This window comes from Pongo pygmaeus, chromosome 11, assembly GCF_028885625.2.
Source record: "Pongo pygmaeus isolate AG05252 chromosome 11, NHGRI_mPonPyg2-v2.0_pri, whole genome shotgun sequence".
NCBI lineage: Eukaryota > Metazoa > Chordata > Mammalia > Primates > Hominidae > Pongo > Pongo pygmaeus.
The window spans coordinates 133827080-133847666 of record NC_072384.2 but is presented as its reverse complement, the minus strand read 5'-3'; the positions used below and the strand labels follow the sequence as shown (position 1 = coordinate 133847666).

The 20587-nt window shown below is 45.5% G+C and overlaps 1 protein-coding gene across 3 annotated transcripts in view; it reads right to left on the bottom strand.

The window, feature by feature from the left end:
- ATG16L1 (autophagy related 16 like 1) overlaps positions 1-4923 on the bottom strand; it is a 43597-nt gene extending 38674 nt beyond the window's left edge. For all 3 annotated transcript variants that reach the window (XM_054478146.2, XM_054478147.2, XM_054478148.2), the window contains exons 1-2: positions 4585-4923; positions 339-432 (exon numbers count right to left, since the gene is read on the bottom strand). In XM_054478146.2, the coding sequence (XP_054334121.1) occupies positions 339-432; positions 4585-4699 (209 nt within the window). In that variant the 5' untranslated portion in view covers positions 4700-4923. The remainder of the gene's footprint in view (positions 1-338; positions 433-4584) is intronic.
- Between the last annotated feature and the right edge of the window lie 15664 nt (positions 4924-20587).

Sequence of the window (20587 nt, the reverse complement as noted above, 5' to 3'; positions counted from 1 at the left end):
ACTTAACTTGTCTGTGATTATTTAAAAACAAACAAAGAAACAAAAAAACATGAATCCTGGCAGGTTAGATGAGAAACTGACCTAGGGTTACCACGTGAACCTGCCATAAGAAATTTCTCAAGCTCAGAGCACTGTACTGATAATAACCTTTCTAGGTATGACATACCTTTTAAAAAACAATTTTAATTACATGGTTTTAGTTCTTATTTGAAAGGAGCTAACAAAAACTGGAACACAGAAATAGTACTTGATTTGCTTTTAAATTAGAGAAGTGACAACTGAACTGAGATAAATTTCATTAGAGGAAACATAAATAATACAAGTTAGTTTCAAAATACCTTATCTCATGCCTGTTTGGTACGTCATGCTTTTCAGCCTGTAGTTTCTGGGCCAACACTGAATGAAGATCTGACTTTTCCAGCAATTTGTTATCTATTAAAATAAAAAAGTCAGAAATTAAGTTATTTATTATAACGTATGTACACTTGCTAGGTACCTACCTTGTCATGTATTGAAGGATAAAATACAGGAACATACATTCCTCAGCCATAGTAACCTATAGAGTCACCTCCAAGAATGTCTTCCCTATTAAAGGGAGCTGAAAATGCCTTCTACACCCAAAGTTTTTGTTTCTACCTTGGGAGGAAAAAAGAAAAACACACTAAACACAATGGCAAAGTGAAATGCTATGTACCTATAAGTAAGACAGGAGAACTTTACCATAAATTGACATATCTAATTACTTTTTAGGTCAGGGAACTAGAAATACAAATGACGCTCCCCAACATGGAGTTAATTAACATTTAACTCAGTCAAGTACAAAAAGGTACAGAGAATACACTCTGTACTCATTTTTATCAATGGTGTCACAGGTGGTGATACGTGAGTTAAGTCTTAAAAGAAGATGATGGGCCATGCAGAAGGAATAACAGAGTCTTTTGGTAAGTGGCTGGAAATAAACGTTGGAGCCAACACAGGAAAAAACAGGGTCAGGAATTTAGACTTCTTCTTACTGGCAATGGTTAAATAAGAGATTATAAAAGCAGGCCATTACACTAACAGATCTGTATTGGTAAAAAGTCAAAGATTATTCTGAGGCTCCTCACTCAGGCAACTGGGCGGAGGACGCTAACGTGTGAGAGAACACAGGAGAGGAGAGCTTAGAGAGGAAATGAGTTCTCTTTCCAAACACAGTAAATTTGACAGGAGACAGAGTACAGAAATTCAAAAGACAGGATTAGAAAGAACATGTAGTTCAGTGTAACAGGCACACAGGCCTATCACTGTGGCTCACGCCTGTAATCGCAGCACTTTGGAAGGCCAAGGAAGGCAAATTACCTGAGGTCAGGAGTTCAAGAACAGCCTGGCCAACACGGCGAAACTACTAAAAATACAAAAATTAGCCAGGCATGGTGGCACTTGCCCACAGTCCCAGCTACTAGGGAGACTGAGGCACAAGAATCGCTTAAATCCGGGAGGCAGAGGTTGCAGTGAGCTGAGATCGTGCCACTGCACTCCAGCCTGGGCGACAGAGTGAGACTGTCTCTAAATAAATAAATAAATGAAATGAAATAAAAAATAAGAGTAATAGGCACACAGGTACCAGTAAGATCAGATGTGGGTACCTGCTCTGCAGGTACCAAGCAGAACAAGACAGGATTTATGCTAGTGACTATTCCTGTTAAAAGAGCTTGTTTCTCCTTTTAAGGAGTTTTGAGTCCCACTTCTTGAACCTGAAAAGAGAACTCCTGGGTAGAAACACTCTCATCTCTTAGTCAAACGAATTAGCTCAGCCAAACTGGACATTGGTTTCAACCTGGGAAATCATGGTTTAAAATCCACCAGTGTCAAAGGGCTCTAGTAAGACCTTCAGATGTTAAACCAAAGCTTAGTGCCCTGTGATAATTTTAGGTTCTTTCAAAAAACACAGGCATTCAAAAGGAGTCCTTCCCAAAGGTTCCTCCCTGAAGAGAAGGCAGGAGATGGAGGGAAGCCTTTCCCTCCCCCTACGGCTTCTTTCCACCTTTCTCTTCAGACTCAAAGGCATGGACTGAACAGAGAATAGACTCCAGGTTGATGGAGGGTCAGAACTTGACTGGCCTGGGAAGGCTGGAATGAGTGGAATGAAGGTGTTTGACAAACTATAATAGAAATGATCTCCCTAAATGTCAATCCCTCCGCCTAAACAGAAGATCTTAACATGCAAAGCCTGTCTCACTCTCCTGCCCCTTGTTAGCTTCTCATCCCGGTCTCCTGTCCTGGTCCCTCAGGCAGGCATTACTCGCTACTCTAGCACCCTTTAAAGCTATCTTCTCTCCACAACTGACCTCTTATTCTGACTGTTCTACATGCTCCTGCCCCATCAAGACGCCATTTTCAAAGTGCAGGAAAACATTCCATTTGTGTCAAAGAGATAACGCTTTACAATTACAGGCTATTATACAGATGGCTTTGAAAGCACTTATATGCACAGCACTGTTTTTATGAAGTGGGCAGGGCAAGCTTCATCCCCATTTTATAGATGAGGCAAAACAGACTCAGAAAGTAAGTGAAAATGTTCAGTGAGGGGTGAGTCAAGCCTCCAACCCAATTTGACTTTCAAAGGATATTAGCTTTTAAAGCATAAGCACCTAATAAGCACCTAATGAACTGATTTATGTCATCTGTCAGGGAATCATGTTTTGAGTAAGAGGGACTTCTTGTGCTTCTGGCTTTCTGAAACAGCACTGTTCTTCAGGGTCTCCTAGAACAGCAAAGCATCCCCTTTCTTCTTAGTTTTGTTAAAACAATGGGTGCAGTGAAAGCAAAGAACCATTTGCTGGGGGAGCCAGTGAGAAGAGCAAATGCAAAAGTTAGTCATCAAGCCTGAGTTCAAATTCTAGTCCCGGCTGGTCACGGTGGCTCATGCCTGTAATCCTAGCACTTTGGGAGGCTGAGGCAGGTACATCACCTGAGGTCAGGAGTTCAAGATCAGCCTGGCCAACATGGTGAAACCCTGTCTCTACTAAAAATACAAAAATTAGCCGGGCGTGATGGTGCTTGCCTATAGTTTCAGCAACTAGGGAGGCTGAGGCAGGAGGATCTCTTGAACCTGGGAGGTGGAGGTTGCAGTGAGCTGACATCACGCCACCTGCACTCCAGCCTAGGTGACAGAGCAAGACTCTGACTCCAAAAAAAAAAAAAACCCAGTCCCACCATTAACCTGCTGTGCAACCTCAGAAGTTATCTAATCTCTCTTGGCCTCAGTTCCATGTGTGAAAATGCCAACAACAGTTCCTGCTTCATACACAGAATTTTGGGAAAGATAAAATGAAATAACACATGCAAATACTTACCACAGTACTAAAATCTGTCTGCACAGTAGTCATTTGGGAAGCACCAAAAAACACTGATAACTTGGCATGCAGTTCTAGGCTTAATCTCACACAAACACACAAACACACACACACACACTGATACTTGTGTACTGTGATACTTGTGATTTTGTTGGTCTGGGGTGTGGCTTGGGATTTGTAATTTTTAAAAGATCCATAGGTGATTTTAATGTGCAGCTAAGTTTGAGAACTACTGATTTTGCACAATCAGAATGCAATAAAAGGCAGCAATTATTATTCTGAATATCATCATCAGCATAACTTGAGAAAGTTGTCAGGTTTACTTTCAGGGGCAGATGGAACCACCTTAGGACCATTACAATTTAGGTAAAGGTACAAACATTTTTGTACCCTTAAGCTGCAAGCAGTAAGGGGAAAGAAAACCACCTCTTTCATACTGAAGATTTCAGTAACAGTAAAGGTTCTGTCCCGCCTAAAAGATATTAAGATATTAACACCAAGGTGGGGCCGGGTTCGGTGGCTCACGCCTATAATCTCAGCACTTGGGAGGCCGAGGTGGGAAGATCGCTTGAGCCCAGGAGTTGGAGACCAGCCTGGGAAACACAGTGAGACCTCGTTCCAAAAAAATTTTTTTAAAAAAATTAGCCGAGCGTGGTGAAGCGCGTCTGTAATCCCAGCTACTCGGGAGGCTTAGGTGGGAGGATCACTTGAGCCTGGGAGTTTGAGACTGCAGTGAGCCGTGATCTCCGCCACTGCACTCCAGGCTCGGCGACACAGCGAGACCCTGATTCCCTATCCCTGTCTCCCTGCAAAAAAATCCACCAAGGTGGAGTAAGGGAAGTAAGTTTGAGGAATCAAAGGCCACGCGTTCCAGTGCATCGAGAAGGCAATGTTAATTCTGCGACTTAAAGTCAACGACCGTTTCATTAACATGACCCCATAGATGGGATGTTTCTGGGACCTATTTAAGTGCATAAGCATTGTATGAGCTACTGGGATTTACAAATACAAACACGAACTCTGCCTCCCCACAAAGATCGTACAATTTAATAGGGAAAATCCTCCAAAGATAAAACGCAGGTTAGAAAAAACATTTAAAAGGCGTGCGGCGTCCCAAGCGCGGTTTACCCGGGGCGGCCGCCATGTGTGCGGGCGGCGCCGGGGATTCGGCCTCAGGTTACCGCTGGCGCCCCGCATGCCTCCGCGGGGCCCGCCCGCCCCGCTCCCAGCCCGCACCGGCGCCGCTCACACTGCAGGATGATCTCCTCGAACGCCTGTCTCTGCAGCCGGTCCCGGCGCCTCAGTTGCTCCGAGATGTGGCGCTTCCAGCGGGGGAAGTCAGCGGCGCGGAGGCCCGACGACATGTCGCTTGCTGCCCCGGCACCTCAGCGCCACCAATGCGAGTGGGGGCTGACGGCCGCAGCCTGCAGCATGAGGCAACCACGCAATCCTGGAGCTCACCTCCACACACTAGCCGTCACCAAGGCCATCCAGGACGGTCTTCCGGCTCATGCCGGAAATGATTTTCGAGAGGGCCGGAAGACCCTCCCCCTCACCCGACGTATTTCGCCGCACGGGCTCAGGGGCCGGTGCCTGCGCAGGGCGCTCGCTAGTGACGCCAGCCTGTAGCCGGAAGCGTCAGCGGCAGAGAGGCGGCCGCTTGGGGGCGTACGGGCCCTGCGCAAGGCCCAGGTCCGCGCGGGAAGGAGGCAGGAAAGGGGCCGCTTCCGCCTGACTGCTTACTTTTCTTTTGCTGCTTTTCAACCCTTTCTGTGTTTTCTTTCTTGGCCTGTCTCCCCCCCACCTTTTTTTTTTTAATCGCAGTTTAGGAACAAATGGGGTTCCCTCCATAGTAGCTCTGTGGCTGTGGATGGGTGACAACCTCCCTAAGCCTCAGTTGTCTAATCTGTAAAATGGGGACAGTAATGATACCTACCTCAGAAGGTTGTCACGAATAGTAAAAAGAAAAACCCATGTAATGCAGTCAGCACTGTGCTTGGTACAGGGGAAACCTAAGTTTACAAAGACACCTGGTGTCTTCCCAAGGCCTACCCTGACAGCAGGAGCATTGCCATCTTGGACAACTGCCACCATTTTAAGTTCCCCTTGATTAAGAAACCGCCTAAATCCAACCCAAAAACATCAGCCTAATGGCTAATGTCAGCATAACCAGAAACATTCCAACCCTAAGATAAACCCACTTCCAACCAGAAATATGCCAACCCGGAGATAGCCTCCCCTCTGGCCAGAGACTTTCCAACCCTGTAATAAACTTTCCCTCGTATAGAAACATTACGAACCTGCAACAAGCTCACTTCTTCGTAAACCCTTAAACACCCTTAGTGTGTAAGAGAAAACGCTCCTGACCAAAATCGACAAGAAGCCCCCCTCAGGTTTATTCTCCAAAATAAACCTGTCTTTGACTGTTAAGCTGCTTTTCGTGTTTCTTTCTTGTTTCTTAATTCTTACATACCTGAAGTCAGGGTGCGTTGGCAAGAGTGTCCCACTGAACTTGGAAACAGGTTTTGTGGTTTGTTTGGGTTTTTTGTTTTTGTTTGCAATGGAGAAGAGAACTGGAAACAGGAGCTAAGAAAGATGTGAATTGTGTATCAGAGTTTGTCTTCATCGTTAGAATCCTAGAAATTGTGGCCTGACAGTAAATGGAGCCTTAGAAGGTAATCTAAGGCTGTAGATGTTGAAAGGGGTAGATGAAGACACACTGGCTCCTGAGAAAGTTGTGTCTGTGAACAAGCTCAGTAGAATGGAAAACCCAGTTCTGTAATAGAGTTGCTGGAGCTCCATCTGCCTTTAACAATTAGTGAATTTACTGCATGAAAATGGAACCAGACAAAATAGGTGGCCAAAAGAGGAAAGGAATATCAGAAACAACCTTCTCTTCCAGTGTGTCTCAAGCCCAGAAGAAGGTCCTTCAGAGACAGATAAGAAGAACTTAGGCTGAGGAGAGGAGGACAGTCAGGCTTCTAGCACTATAGTTAAAGATGGTTCACTGGTGGTCAGTATTGAGTGGACTTGAAGTCGTTGGAAGGATCCAGTGGGATCAGAAATAGAAGTGACTTCCTCACACGCTGAAGAAAATGAAAAAGTTCTGAAAGTGACCGAGAATGCCTTCAAATGCAGCAGTGGCACCACCCTTAAAAGACCATTACACCAAATCTTGACAGTTGAGCATGTTAATTTTCCACATTTATGATTAAAATATGTTTCCAAGGTTGGGCATGGTGGCTCACACCTGTAATCCCAACACTTTGGGAGGCCAAGGTGAGAGGATCACTTGAGCTCAGAAATTTGAGACCGACCAGCCTGGGCAACATGACACAACCTGTCTCTACAAAAATACAAAAAAATAGTTGAGTGTGGTGGCATGTGCCTGTAATCCTAGCTACTGGGATGGGGCTGAGGTGGGAGCATCGCTCGAGCCTAGGAGGTCAAGGCTGTAGTGAGCTGTGATCGCACCACTGTGTTCCAGCAGCCTGGTCAACAGAGCGAGACCCTGACTCTCTCTATATATATATATAAAAATATGTTTACAAATTTGCAGTTTGCCTAACCAGCAATTCCTCTTGCAGGAATTTATGCCAAGAAATATTTGGACACATGTCCACATACAAAAATCTTTGTTGCAGCATTGTTTTTAGGTTGGTGTAAAAGTAATTGCAGTTTATAATAATGGTGAGAAGTTGGAGAAAAAAATCTACATTTCCAACAATAAGAGATTGGTTAAATTACTGTACATTTATTGCTGGAAATTGTTGATAGTAACAGCAGTATATGTCATAAATCAATTTATATAAAATGAGTATGTCCCTAGCTCATCATAGACAAATATTTGTTGAACACATGAAGAATAATTTCTAAAGAAAGGATATGAAGCTCTGCTAGTCCTGCCCTCCTCCTAACTCACCAGCTTTATCTAGCACACAACCACAGCCATGCTGAAGCCTCTTACTTCCTTCTGCTTACTGTGCTCCCTCTCGTTGCAGGGCCTTTGGATTTACTGTGTTGGGCACATCTTCCCTTCTGACTTCTCCAAATTAATTTCTGTGTGTTCATTCTCATTTCAGTAGTGACTTCCTCACAACAGTAGGATAAGAGACCTTCACAACCTGTTACAGATCTTATCTCCCTGTTACACATGTACCTCTCCTTTATAGCATTGATCCCAGTTATAGGTTCACATATATTTGTATCATTACTTGATTAAGGTCTGTCTCCCTCAGTAGACTGTAAACTCCATGAGACAAGAGCTGTGTCTGTTTTTGCACATCATTATATCTCCAGCAAGAGCATGAAGCCCTTTATGTATTGGGTGCTCAGTAAATGTTATTTAATTAATGAATGGAATATGTGAAAATACTAATAATAGTATTATCTGTAGGCAGTGGTATTGCTGGTGTTTTTTTCTTATATGTGTATTTTATATGCATTTTCTAATAGGTAGACATTATATATGTATACTACGTATGCATGAAAAAGTTGGGCCGGGCGTGGTGGCTCACACCTGTAATCCCAGCACTTTGGGAGGCTGAGGCAGGTGGATCACCTGAGGTCAGGAGTTCATGACCAGCCTGTCTAACATGGCAAAAACCCATCTCTACTAAAAATACAAAAAATTAGCTGGACGTAGTGTCAGGCGCCTGTAATCTCAGCTACTTGGGAGGCTGAGGCAGGAGAATCGCTTGAACCTGGGAGGTGGAGGTTGCAGTGAGCCGAGATTGTGCCATTGTACTCCAGCCTGGGCGACAGAATGAGACTCTGTCTCAAAAAAAAAAAAAAGTTATAGAAATGAACACATATTTATTGATAAAACCATTTATTTCAAAGCATGGTAGACTCTGGGAGATCACGAATAAGCAGGAACACTTCTATAGTGCTATGGGCTGTGCATTCTTCTGAGTAGTATTTCACATATTATAACTCATTTCCTCCTCACAATAATCCTGCTCAGTAGCATCTTCATCCTTATTTACAGACGAGGAATCTGAGGCACAGGGAGGTTAAGTAACTTGCGTGAAGACACCTAGCTAGTAAAGTGGCAAGACCTGGGTTCAAATACAGGCAATTTAATTCTGGCATCTGTGCCTTTAACCACTGCACTCCATCATCCAGTCTCTGTTCTGGATGTCACTGCAGTCTGACTGGACTAGAATACATGAAACAGAATAATTTTTAAGTAATATGTGACTCACTCCTAAATTAGCCAATAGGGAGGGCAACCTGGTGAAGAGCAAAGTCAGTGATGGGGAGGCTTCAGGTGTGTTCACAGGCCCTGAGGGGAATGACTGGATGGAGGGTGAGTAATACAGGGGATGAGTAATAGGAAGGAGGAGGAAATAGGTTGTCTGAATACTCTAGTGACAAATAACAGATCTTGAGAGTTTTTATATTTGTTCTGGTAAATAGTGATTGTCTAAAGGATTCAGCATGCTTTGCTGGGAAGCAGCATCTGTGAAATGGAGTCTGACTGCCTATAATGGATGTAAGAGAAATGTAAAATATCCCAAGATTCTTGTAGCAATATGTTAAGCCTCACGAATTTGCTCACAGGAAGTAGAAAAGGCGTCACTTATCAAAGGACTTTTTTTGTGGAAAGTCTAGTTTCACTGAACCAAAGTACCACCAGCTTTAACATAACAGCACTTCTGTGGCAGCATTTCCACTGCTAAAAACTTCAAAGAGATTCTCACCTCCATCATTGATGCCTACACATCTCATCTGTGAGATCTTCTAGTTACGCTCCAATTCAGAGGAATTCAAGGGCCAACCTTCAAACTATTGTCCTATTTACTCTTTTCTCTGCCCTTTGGGTCTTCCTGATTTCCTTTACCTTCCACTCAGCAGGTTAAAAAAACAGTGCAATTCCAGTGTGGGTTGGGCATAGGGATAGGCATCCTAACTTCAAAGAACTCACTCTAGGAAGGGAGATTGGAACATGTATCAGTTATGGATGCAAGGAACATAAAGTACAAAGAGCCGGCCTGATGGCAGTACCAAAGGGATTCAATTATCTTCTGTTGGTTTTTCTCTAGCTTTTATTCTTAAAATCTCATTTCCTATTATTCTTTTAAAAAATTCTCTTAGTCTTTCTTTATTTCCACTCCTTTTCAGCTCTTCCTAAAATTATATTACTCAAAGTGAAAACAAACTAAGTTAACTGTGTTACTGTGTTAACTGTCTACTGTATAAACCCGATAGCTGCTAGAGTAAACCAAAGGATAGTCAAGAAATCAACTAACACAGGTTTCCAGACATACCACTGAGCCTTCCAAACATTATTTACTTATTTATTTATTTTTATTTTTTGAGACAAGGTCTCACTCTGTTGCCCAGGCTGGAGTACAGTGGCATGATCTCGGCTCACTGCAACCTTCGTCTCCTGGGTTGAAGCAATTCTCGTGCCTCAGCCTCCCGAGTAGCTGGGATTACAGGCATCTGCCACCACGCCCAGCTAATTTTTTGTATTTTCAGTAGAGACAGGGTTTCACTTTGTTGGCCAGGCTGGTCTCGAACTCCTGACCTCAAGTGACCCGCCCATCTCGGCCTCCCAAACTGCTGGGATTACAGGCGTGAACCACTGTGCCGGGTCCAAACCTTATTTCTTAATATGATAATAACAATGCTCCCTTATAGGCATATGTTACTTGGCTCTTTTGCCCCTTGTTTTTTTTTGTTTTTTTTTTTTAGGGTCGTTGCTTTTGTGTATATACATGTATGCGCACGGCAGGAAATTTTCATTATAAAGAATCTCTGTGTACATAGATTAAACCACATGCAGGTCATGTCGTTCACTCCATATATATGTTGACACTCAGATTTCATATTATTTTATTTCATTTTTTGAGACAGGGTCTTGATCTATCACCCAGGCTGGAGTGCAGTTGCGCGATCATGGCTCACTGCAGCCTCAAACTCTCAGGCTCAAGCGATCCTCCCACCTCAGCCTCTCAAATAGCTGGGACTAATTTTTGTTTTGTTTTGTTTTGTTTTTTTGTAGAGACTGGGTCTTACTAAGTTGTCCAGGCTGGCCTCAAACTCCTGAGCTCAAGTAATCCTCCTGCCTCAGCTTCCCAAAGTGCTAGGATTACAGGCATGAGCCACTTTGCCTGGCAGATTTCATATTATTTATTTATTTTTTATTTATTTATTTTTTTAGATGGAGTCTTAGTCTGTTGCCCAGACTGGAGTGCAGTGACTCGATCTCAGCTCACTGCAACCCTATGCCTCCCAGGTTCAAGCAATTCTCCTGCCTCAGCCTCCTGAGTAGCTGGGACTACAGGTGCCCGCCACCAGGCCTGGCTAATTTTTGTATTTTTAGTAGAAACGGGGTTTTACCATGTTGGCCAGGCTGGTCTAGAACTCCTGGCCTCAAGTGATCCACCCGCCTCGGCCTCCCAAAGTGCTAGGATTACAGGTGTGAGCCACCATGCCTGGCCAAATTTCATACTTTTAAAATGATGTCTGAGGAAGTGTTATTATCCTTATACTACAGTACAAGCATTTTAGTAACATTTCAACTTTCTTGGAGATCTTTATCTCCTCTGCATATTGGCAGCCAGTGTCTGGAATGCCGGCCAGAGGATTCAACATGACGCTTCTAGCAAGCTGGGAATGTGATCTGTGGTGGAGGTGGGGAGGCTATCTTCCTTGGTTTGTTTCTTTGATCTTTAAAGAGATGATAAAATTTCTCCTAGACACTACCGCAATCTCCCACTACAAATAATAGTTAACGTTATGGAGTGATTTTTACATGTCAGGCACTGTGTTACGTGGATCAACTTATTTAATTCTCACAACACGATAATGTAGGTACTATTAATATCTCCTTTTTGGAGATGAAGAAATAGACATATAGAAGTTAAGTAACTTGGCCAGGCCTAGTGGCTCATGCCTGTAATCCCAGCATTTTGGGATGGTGAGGCGGGCAGATCACCTGAGGTCAGGAGTTCAAGACCAGCCTGGCCAACATGGTGAAACCCCATCTCTACCAATAATACAAAAAAATTAGCCAGGCATGATAGCAGACCCTGTAATCCCAGCTACTCAGGAGGCTGAGGCAGGAGAATCGCTTGAACCTGGGAGGCAAAGTTTGCAGTGAGTCAACATTGTGTCATTGCACTCCAGCCTGGGAGACAAGAGTGAAATTCCATCCAAAAAAAAAAAAGTAACTTGTCTGGTGTCACAAGTTAGGAAGAAGCAGAGCAACGTGTCTGGTGTCACAAGTTAGGAAAAAGCAGAACTAAGATACAGTCAAGGAAGCCTGGTGCCAGAACTCACCCGCTTCGCCATGCTACTGGCTGTGTGTCAGGCTATGAGGGCTGAGACTGTTTTAGGTTGAGATGGTGTATCAGTTAGTTAGAATGTTTTTGATAGCAAGCAGAAGAAGTGCAATATGAGCTACCTTAAGGGAAAAAGGGGGGTTATTGTCTGGATTCAGTGTGCTGCAGAGACTGGCAGCAGAGATGTGGCTGGATCCCAGGAATCACTGCAACCAGGATGCAGATCAGCCAGCGTGCTCAGCCCTTTGCATCCGCTTCTCCATAGGTTGCTGCTTCCTTCTTCTCTCGTCTTATGGCCCAGCCATTTGTGTTTCGCAGTTCTCCCATCCTCGAGGTAAAAAAATAGTTCCTCTGACAGCTCCTCAGTACACACAAGCAGCCAAACAGAGCTGGCGCCTCTGAGCTCCAGTTCTCAATTTCTGGGAGAAGACTCTGATGGATCAGCAGGTGCCCATATCTAAGAATCCTTGTGGCAAAGGGGCAGGCCAGTCTTCCAGGACAGCTTCCTCTGGATGGAGGGGAAGGGACAGCTCCCAGAAGGGACAGGTAGAACACATCTTCTGTTTGGCCTGGCTAGCTTGCTCTTTCTTTCTCTCTCTCTCTCTCTCTCTCTCTCAATCTCCCTCTCCCTCCCTCCCTCCCTCTCTCCTTCCTTCCTTCCTTCTTTCCTTCTTTCTCTTTCTTTCTTTCTTTTTTTTTTTTTTTTGAGATGGAGTCTCACTCTGTTGCCCAGGCTGTCACCCAGTGCAGTGGTGAGATCTTGGCTCACTGCAGCCTCCACCTCCTGGGTTCAAGCGATTCTTGTGCCTCAGCCTTCCGAATAGCTGGAATTACAGGCATGCGTGCCACCTGACTGGCTAATTTTGGTATTTTTAGTGGAGACAAGGTTTCACCATGTTGGCCAGACTGGTTTCAAACTCCTAACCTAAAGTGATACACCCGCCTTGGCCTCCCAAAGTGCTAGGATTACAGGCATGAGCCACCGGGCCCAGCCTTCCACCTTTCTTTTGGTAACAGATTATACCCTCCTGCTAGTTAATGGTATTTCTCCATCCCTTCCTGCAACAAATTGGTCCCAGGGATAGGCATAGGAACCCTTCTCAGTCACCATCCTTCACGGGAATTTTTAAAGTGGATCCAGGGGAGAGGGTCCCTTTTCTTCTTTGGTCATGAAGTCTAAGGATCTAGATCTAGATCTGCTAGTGGCTGTGTCCCCTGTCTCATGAAAAGGCCAATCTGAAAACAATGGAGCAATCCTACAGAGAGAAGTAGAGATGAGAAGCCAGGAGCCCTGATGGAGTTAGAGTCCCTGGTTCCAGCCACTCCTGCAACTAGCCCAGCCCTATTCTCCCCACCAGGACTTGAGCCAACACAGTCCCGCAGGTCACTTAAGCTAGTTTACACTGAGCTATTATCTTCACTCGCTACCCAAGACTAATACAAGCAGGCAAGCCTAAGAAAAGACCAGGGCTGCGCAGACAAAACGACAGTCACTAAGTCAAGCTTTTCCACTTTAAGATATTGACAAGGGGGAGTCAACCGGCTGCTCTGCCCTCCGTGCGGTTTTTGTGTTTACCAGCAATCCATGTCCAGGCTTCTTGGGAAAAGTTTCTGGATTGGAGATCTCATGAACTTTTGAGTAAGTTAAGCTCTGCTCTAAATAATAGTATCTGCAGGTGGGAGAAATTTCGAATTAAAAAATCATAACCCCCCAAAAATCATAGCCCCCCCAAAAAATCATAACTCCAAAATTACAATTAGAAATATTAGAATAGGCAGGGCATGGTGGCTCATGCTTGTAATCCCAGCATTTTGGGAGGCCGGGGCAGGCGATCACTTGAGGTCAGGAGTTCAAGACCAGCGTGGTCAACATGGCGAAACCCTGTCTCTACTAAAAATACAAAAATTAGCCGCGCATGGTGGCAGGTGCCTATAATCCCAGCTACTTAGGAGGCTGAGGCAGGAGAATTGCTTGAACCTGGGAGGTGGAGGTTGCAGTGAGCCGAGATTGCACCACTGCATTCCAGCCTGGGTGACAGAGCAAGACTCTGTCTAAAAAAAAAAAAAAAGAAAAAAGACATATTAGAATAAACCTAGAATATTAGAAAATACTGCTGTTGTCATAGAACTATTTCCTCTTTTCCCCCTAAACAGAAAGTGAAGGGACACCATTTCAAAACGCACTGTTCCAATGACTCACGAGATATGAATAGCTCTGCAGCATATCTAACCATTACTGCATTCTCATACAGCAGAACCAGACAGTATGCAGCAGTGGAATCTGATTTTGATTCAATCAATAAATAAATATCATATGCCATGAGATATGGGTCTTTGCTTTAGTATCAAGTTGACATTTTGTCTTTATAAGGGCCAAAAATGGGAACAGCGATTTGTCTAACTTTCTAACTTGCTCTGCAAATCTGAACGCCCAGGCACTTTGCCTTTGAGAGGCTGGTCCCCAAATCAGGAGGAGCCACCCAGGGACACAGCTTCCTGCAGAGACGGGGCTCCAGGACTGGCTCCTCTGCATGGCATGTGACGTCCCATGCATTCCAGCTTTTTGTCTCTGAGCCTCTTCTTTTCAATAAGGAAATATTTCGATCCCAAAGTGCACACTGGACCTCAGTTTCTAATGAAACTTCCCCACAGCTAAAGTTTCCTTAGAAATCCTTGCATATCTCTCTTCATTTTGTCAAATTGTCTGCATGGATAAATGGCTTCTCCAAACACCAGGGAAACCCCAGAGCATGGGGTTCTCCTTGTTCTCCTGGAAGTGTGGGACAGTCCAGTCCAGGGCAGAACGGTCTAGCCTGTAAAGCACAGGAAGGACCTTGGAAGATGTTCAGTTGTCCTTTGCTTCAGGCTTAAGAGATCTGGCCCAGCCCTTACAGAGTCCACATTGAGGTGGAGATTCAGGAGTGGCTTCCATGGTCTTTTCAACTTACCCCTGAGCTTTCCCTAGGGCCTGGGTCTGCCCAGACCATGGAGGTACATTCCTTAATCACACCCTGGTGGGCAGAGTAGGCCACACCCTCTCCCTTACACAGTCTCTCCCTCTCCCTCCTGACATGTTTTATTTTCTTTTCTTCTTTTTCTTTCTTTCTTTTTTTTTTTTTTTTGAAATAGTTTCGTTCTGTCACCCAGGCTGGAGTGCAGTGGCATGATCTTGGCTCACTGCAACCTCCACCTTCCGGGTTCAAGCAATTCTTATGCCTCAGCCTCCTGAGTAGCTAGGATTACAGGTGTGTGCCACCATGCCCGGATGATTTTTTTTTTTTTTTAATTTGTAGTAGACACGGTTTTGCCATGTTGACCAGGGTGGTCTTGAACTCCCGGCCTCAAGTGATCTACTTGCCTTGGCCTCCCAAAATGCTGGGATTACAGGCATGAGCCACCATGCCCAGCCTTCTTTACTTCTTTTTTTTTTTTTTTTTTTAAAGACAGAGGTTTGCTCTTGTTGCCCAGGCTGGAGTGCAATGGCATGATCTCAGCTCATTGCAACCTCTGCCTCCTGGGTTCAAGTGATTCTCCTGCCTCAGCCTCCCAAGTAGCTGGGATTACAGGCATGCGCCACCACGCCCAGCTAATTTTGTATTTTTAGTAGAGACAGGGTTTCTCCATGTTGGTCCGGCTGGTCTTGAACTCCTGAGCTCAGGTGATCTGCCTGCCTCGGTCTCCCAAAGTGCTGGGATTACAGGTGTGAGCTACCATGCCCAGCCTTCTTTACTTCTTTTTATCTCTCTTCCCTCAGGTCCCCATCTCCTTGGTGTCCAACATGATACCCACCCCAATTAAGGTTTCTTAGTTAAAGGTGTGTGTATTGGAGGCAAGAGGAAGTGACCTTTATGGTTTGGTCAGGAAGTGGGGTACTGGGGAAGTATCTAAAAGACAATAAGCACTTTGATTCTTGCTAGTGACTCTCCTTTGCCTTATTAACCTGTAAGAATATTTTTCTCCTTGCAAGTCTTGACTTCTCTTACAGAAGCCCAGCATCCACCTCCCATCCATTACCTTAGTCTTAAAAGTTACCATCTTTTAAGCTTAAGGTAAACTCATCCTCTCACTCAAGCAAGAATTAAAGTAAATTACAATCTGCAGATTTGTGAACCTGAGCATCAGTGGATAATTATAATGATAATTTACAGTGGGGATTAGAGGGACAAGCAGCCTTAAGTCAGCATTCTTGTGTCAGCAGTATTTACTCCTTGACATTTTAAACCAGGGATCAGCAAAACATGGCCCGCAGGCCAAATTCAGACAGCCATCTATTGTACAGCCTTCTGTGCAAAGGAGAGCTAAGGGGTGGCTGAGGTGGAATCATTTGAGCCCAGGAGCTTGAGGCTGCAGTGAGTTGTGATAACACCACTGCACTCCAGCCTCAGTGATATATATATATACACACACACACATATCACTCATATATATACACACATACGTATATATGTATGTATGTGTATATATGTATATATATATACAAACACACATATATATATAGAGAGAGAGAGACGTGGTCTCGGCTTATTATTTCAGATAACAGAGAGTCCCAAAGTAGGGTGGGCTTCAGGGTTGGCTGTGGATGGGCTACATTGTGCCATCCAGGGCCCTGGGTCTTTCCACCTGTCTGCTCTGCCCTTCTTAGGGATGGTGTCTTCAGGCTGATGGAAAATGCCCGCAGCAGCTCCAGAAAACTTATTCAAATCCGAGCGTGACCTGAGGAAGAAGACTCTTAGGAATGTGAAAACTTTCCCCAGAAGCCCAGCAGACATCCCCCTTATATCTCATTGACCGAAACAGAGTCACATGCTCATTCTTGGCAAGGGGGAGGCATCACCTTTAGACCCATCTTGTTCACCTTTAGGCTGGAGGGTGAGGCTGGCTGCCCCAGAGGCCTGTGGCTGAGTGGGAAAGGGGTATCCACGGTAGCTCCTCTCCAAAGCTCCCCTTACTCCCAGTCTGCCACACCATGCCTCCTGGTAATCCCTGGACTGAGTCTGGGTTGCTCCTACGTAACTAATAAAATGCGGAGGAAGCGTCTTTGCATGAGGTTCAAGGTTGGGTTATAAGAAGCCTTGCAGCTCCTTCTCAGTCTCTTGGAATGCTTGCTCTGTGATAAACCAGCCAGCATCTACAGAGCCCGACTTCAGGGAGACCACCATGCTGTAAGGGAGACCACCATGCTGTAAGGAAGCCCAAGAGAGTCATGTGGAGAGGCTGTGTGGAGAGCCAACAAGTGAGAGAGAGAGAGAGAGAGAGCAAGAAGAGAGAGAAAGACACACACACACACACACACACACACACACACGGGGGTGGGGGGAGAGAGAGAGAGAGAGAGAGAGAGATACCAAGATACCGAGATACCGAGATACTGAGCCGGTTTCTACTGTTCTGGACTCGTGAATGAAGAGGCCACCTGGGATGTCCAGCTCAGTGGAGGCTTCTGAGGACCCCAGCCCTAGCTGCCATCTGACTGCAACCACATGAGAAACCCCAAGCAGGAACCACCCTGCTGAGCCCAGTCAGCCACGGAATTGTGAGACAGGATAATGAATTGTTGTTTTCAGTTTTGGGGATGGTTTGTGATGCAACAATAGATAACCAGAATAATATCTGAAGGAAACTGGTTCTCTCTCAGGAAGGAAGAAGCAGGAAATGGCTGCTGGGTAGGCTATCAATGGTGTGTCCCCTTTACCCTGTTGGGAGTGTGCACAGAACACCATGTTATCCTCAGAAGACATCTGATGAGCGTAGAGCCAAAGCAAGGCGAATGTCTGCAGGTGGGATCACTTTACATTGTCACCATGGGATCCATTTTTCCCACCATATGAAGGAAACTAGTTATTGTCAGAAGAGACCATTGGGATGAAAAGTGTGTTTCTTCGAAACCACTAAAGAAAAACTCAGTCTGTACCTTCTATAATAATAATTAGTAATGCCAGTAACAGCAGGTAACATTTATTGAATGTATACAATGTGTGAGGCTAAATGCTTTACAATTGTTCTCTTCTCAGTTTTCACAACGGCATAGTCGTGTTGGTGCTATTGCTGGCTCTACTTCACAAAGACAATGTAGCCTGGGATCTGGGTTCAAATTCTGATGCCAGCACTTATCACCTCTGATATCTTAGGCAAGTTGCTTAAACTCTGTGCCCCAGGATTAAATGAATTAATACTGACAACAGTGTCTTGCACACAGTAAGTGCTTTATAGGTATGACCATTATTATTATTTCAGAGGAAGAAAGTGAGGCTCAGGGAGACAGGTAACTTGTCCAGGGGCACATGATGGGTAAGAGGTAGGCAGATTCCAACCCAGCCTGTGGACTCCGTAGCCTGCAAGCTTACCAATCTGTGCCTTCCTTCTCCTGCTTCATAAAAAAGAGCCTGTGTGTTGACCTTGAACGTGTATCTCTCAGATCTCCTGCTGGGGGAAATACAATCATCTGACAGCCCTAGATGCTGTGCTCTGAATCCACCACCACATTCAAGCTGTGTCCACATTTCTTACCACTGCTCCCAACCAATGACAAAGCACAGCAGGGCTGCTAAGGCAGAATGACTCCTGTGACACGTGGGACTCCCCTGAAGAACTTTGCCTCAAGGATGCTGCTATGGACCGAATGTTTGTGCCCCTGCCCCAAATTCATATCTTGAAGCCATAATCCCCAGTGTGATGGTATTTGGAAGTGGGACCTTTGGGAGGTGCTTAGCTCATGAGGGAAGAGCCCCCATGAATGGGATCAACACCCATTCATGAGGTGAGGACCTTATAAAAGAGGCCCCAGAGAGCTGACTTGCTCCTCCTACCACGTGAGGACACAGTGAGAAGTCTACTGTCTGCAAACCAGGAAGAGGGTTCTCACCAGATACTGGATCTGCCAGCACCTTGACCTTGGATTTCCCAGCCTGCAGAACTGTGGGAAATACATTTCTGTTGTTTATAAGCCACCCAGTATATGGTATCTTATTATAGTAGACTGAACTGACTTAGACAGATGTCTATCAACCCTGCCCAAACTTTGTTAGAATGTGCGGCAGGCGGAGTGTCTTCCTACCTCACCTTCCTTCCCTCTCTCCTTCACCAGGGTCAGACCTGCATCATGGCCTGACAGCTCTCCCAGCCTCCTCCTGTAATCTCCCCATCTTCCTGCACAGGCACCTCCTTCAATAAATCTCTCATGTCTAACCCTGCCCCAGAACGTACTTCTTTGAGAACCAGAGAAGTTTGGATGAAACCCAAGTAATAGAAGAAAGTGGGAATGAAAGAAGCTGCCACCAACACTGCTGTTGACATTTTGGGGGTCCTGACCCTTCCCAAGTCCACTTCTCTTTCCCTCTAATCGTGTCATGTGCCTGGGTGGCTGTGTTTCTATCCCATGACTGAAGCTTTCTGGCCAAGAGGTTTTTGTACCAGCCATGGACACCTAACTGGGCCCAAATCCTCTCTTAGGGGAGAGTGAGGAGCCGGGCCTCTGGGTCTGCAGCAGTCAAGGGCTGAGTCAGCACCATGGCAAGACAAAGCCAGGAAGAACCAGGAATAGGCAGAGGACGCTGGGCAGAGCAAGAAACAGGTGGGCAGGAGGAAACGTCCAGAAAGGACCAGGGCCCAGAGAAGAGCCACCCTCTGCCTGACAACCTTGTTTCCAGCTCCATGTGGCTGAGGCCTGGCTAGCTACTTATCATCAGCTCATCAGCTCTCCTTTTTTTTTTTTTTTTTTTTTTTTTTTGAGACAGAGTCTTGCTCTGTCACCCAGGCTGGAGTGCAATGGCACGATCTTGGTTCACTGCAACCTCCACCTTCCAGGTTCAAGTGATTCTCCTGCCTCGGCCTCCTGAGTAGCTGAGATTACAGGCGTATACCACCACACCTGGCTAATTTTTGTATTTTTAGTAGAGACGGGGTTTCACCATGTTGGCCAGGCTGGTCTCGAACTCCTGGCCTCAAGTGATCCACCCGCCTCAGCCTCTCAAAATGCTGGGATTACAGTGTGAGCCACTCTGCCTGGCTGAGCTCTCCTTAGGGTTAGGTTACTATGTCTCTGTTTGGAGCTAGTTTCTCTTCCCCATAAGCAGAAAGCCTTGACTGAAATGGAAATTTAGAATTTTAGAGCAGGAAGACCCCTTAGACATCATTTTATGGCAAAGACACAAAAGCCGGATGTTTCCACCCTCTCCTGCTGCCTTTACCAAGATCTGAGGACAGGATCTCCTGTGTGTCCTGGGAAGGGGCCCAAGAGCTGCTCCCTGAGTCCTAGGTGGGAGTGGGAGAAGGGCCCCTAGCAGGAGGAGGGTGGCCTTGCAGAGCCCTTCTCGGGCCCTGGTGGATGACACTGCAGTGTGTGGGATCCATCCACCCTCTCTGTCACCCCTGGCAGTGGCCTCTCATGCCACAGCTGAGAGGGCAGGTCTCTTGTGTCTAGGCCTGGATGGAATCTTCTCCATTCCTCCCAACAATCTTGCCTCCCCATGGGACGTGATTTCACAGCTTCTCCAAGGTTGATGGGTGGGAATTTGCTTTACCTTTGGGTAACTAAAAAGCCCCTTTCTGTTAACTTTCCCAGAGTAAAGTCAGCTCCAAAGAGGCCACCTCCAGAAACGGAAAGATACCAGCAAACTTCTAAGCAACTTTCCTGCTAAAAATTAAAAAGGAAAAACCTAAATCCTATTGGGGGTGAGCCCTTGTTTTACAGGTAGAAGTTATTATTTTTTTATTTTTTATTTTTATTTATTTATCTATTTATGAGACAGAGTCTCGCTCTGTTGCCCAGGCTGGAATGCAGTGGTGCGATCTCGGCTCACTGCAACCCCCACCTCCTGGGTTCAGGCAATTCTCATGCCTCAGCCTTCTGAGTAGCTGGGATTACAGGCACACACTACCACTCCTGGCTAATTTTTTTTTTGTATTTTTAGTAGAGATGGGGTTTCACCATGTTGGTCAGGCTGGTCTCGAACTCCTGAC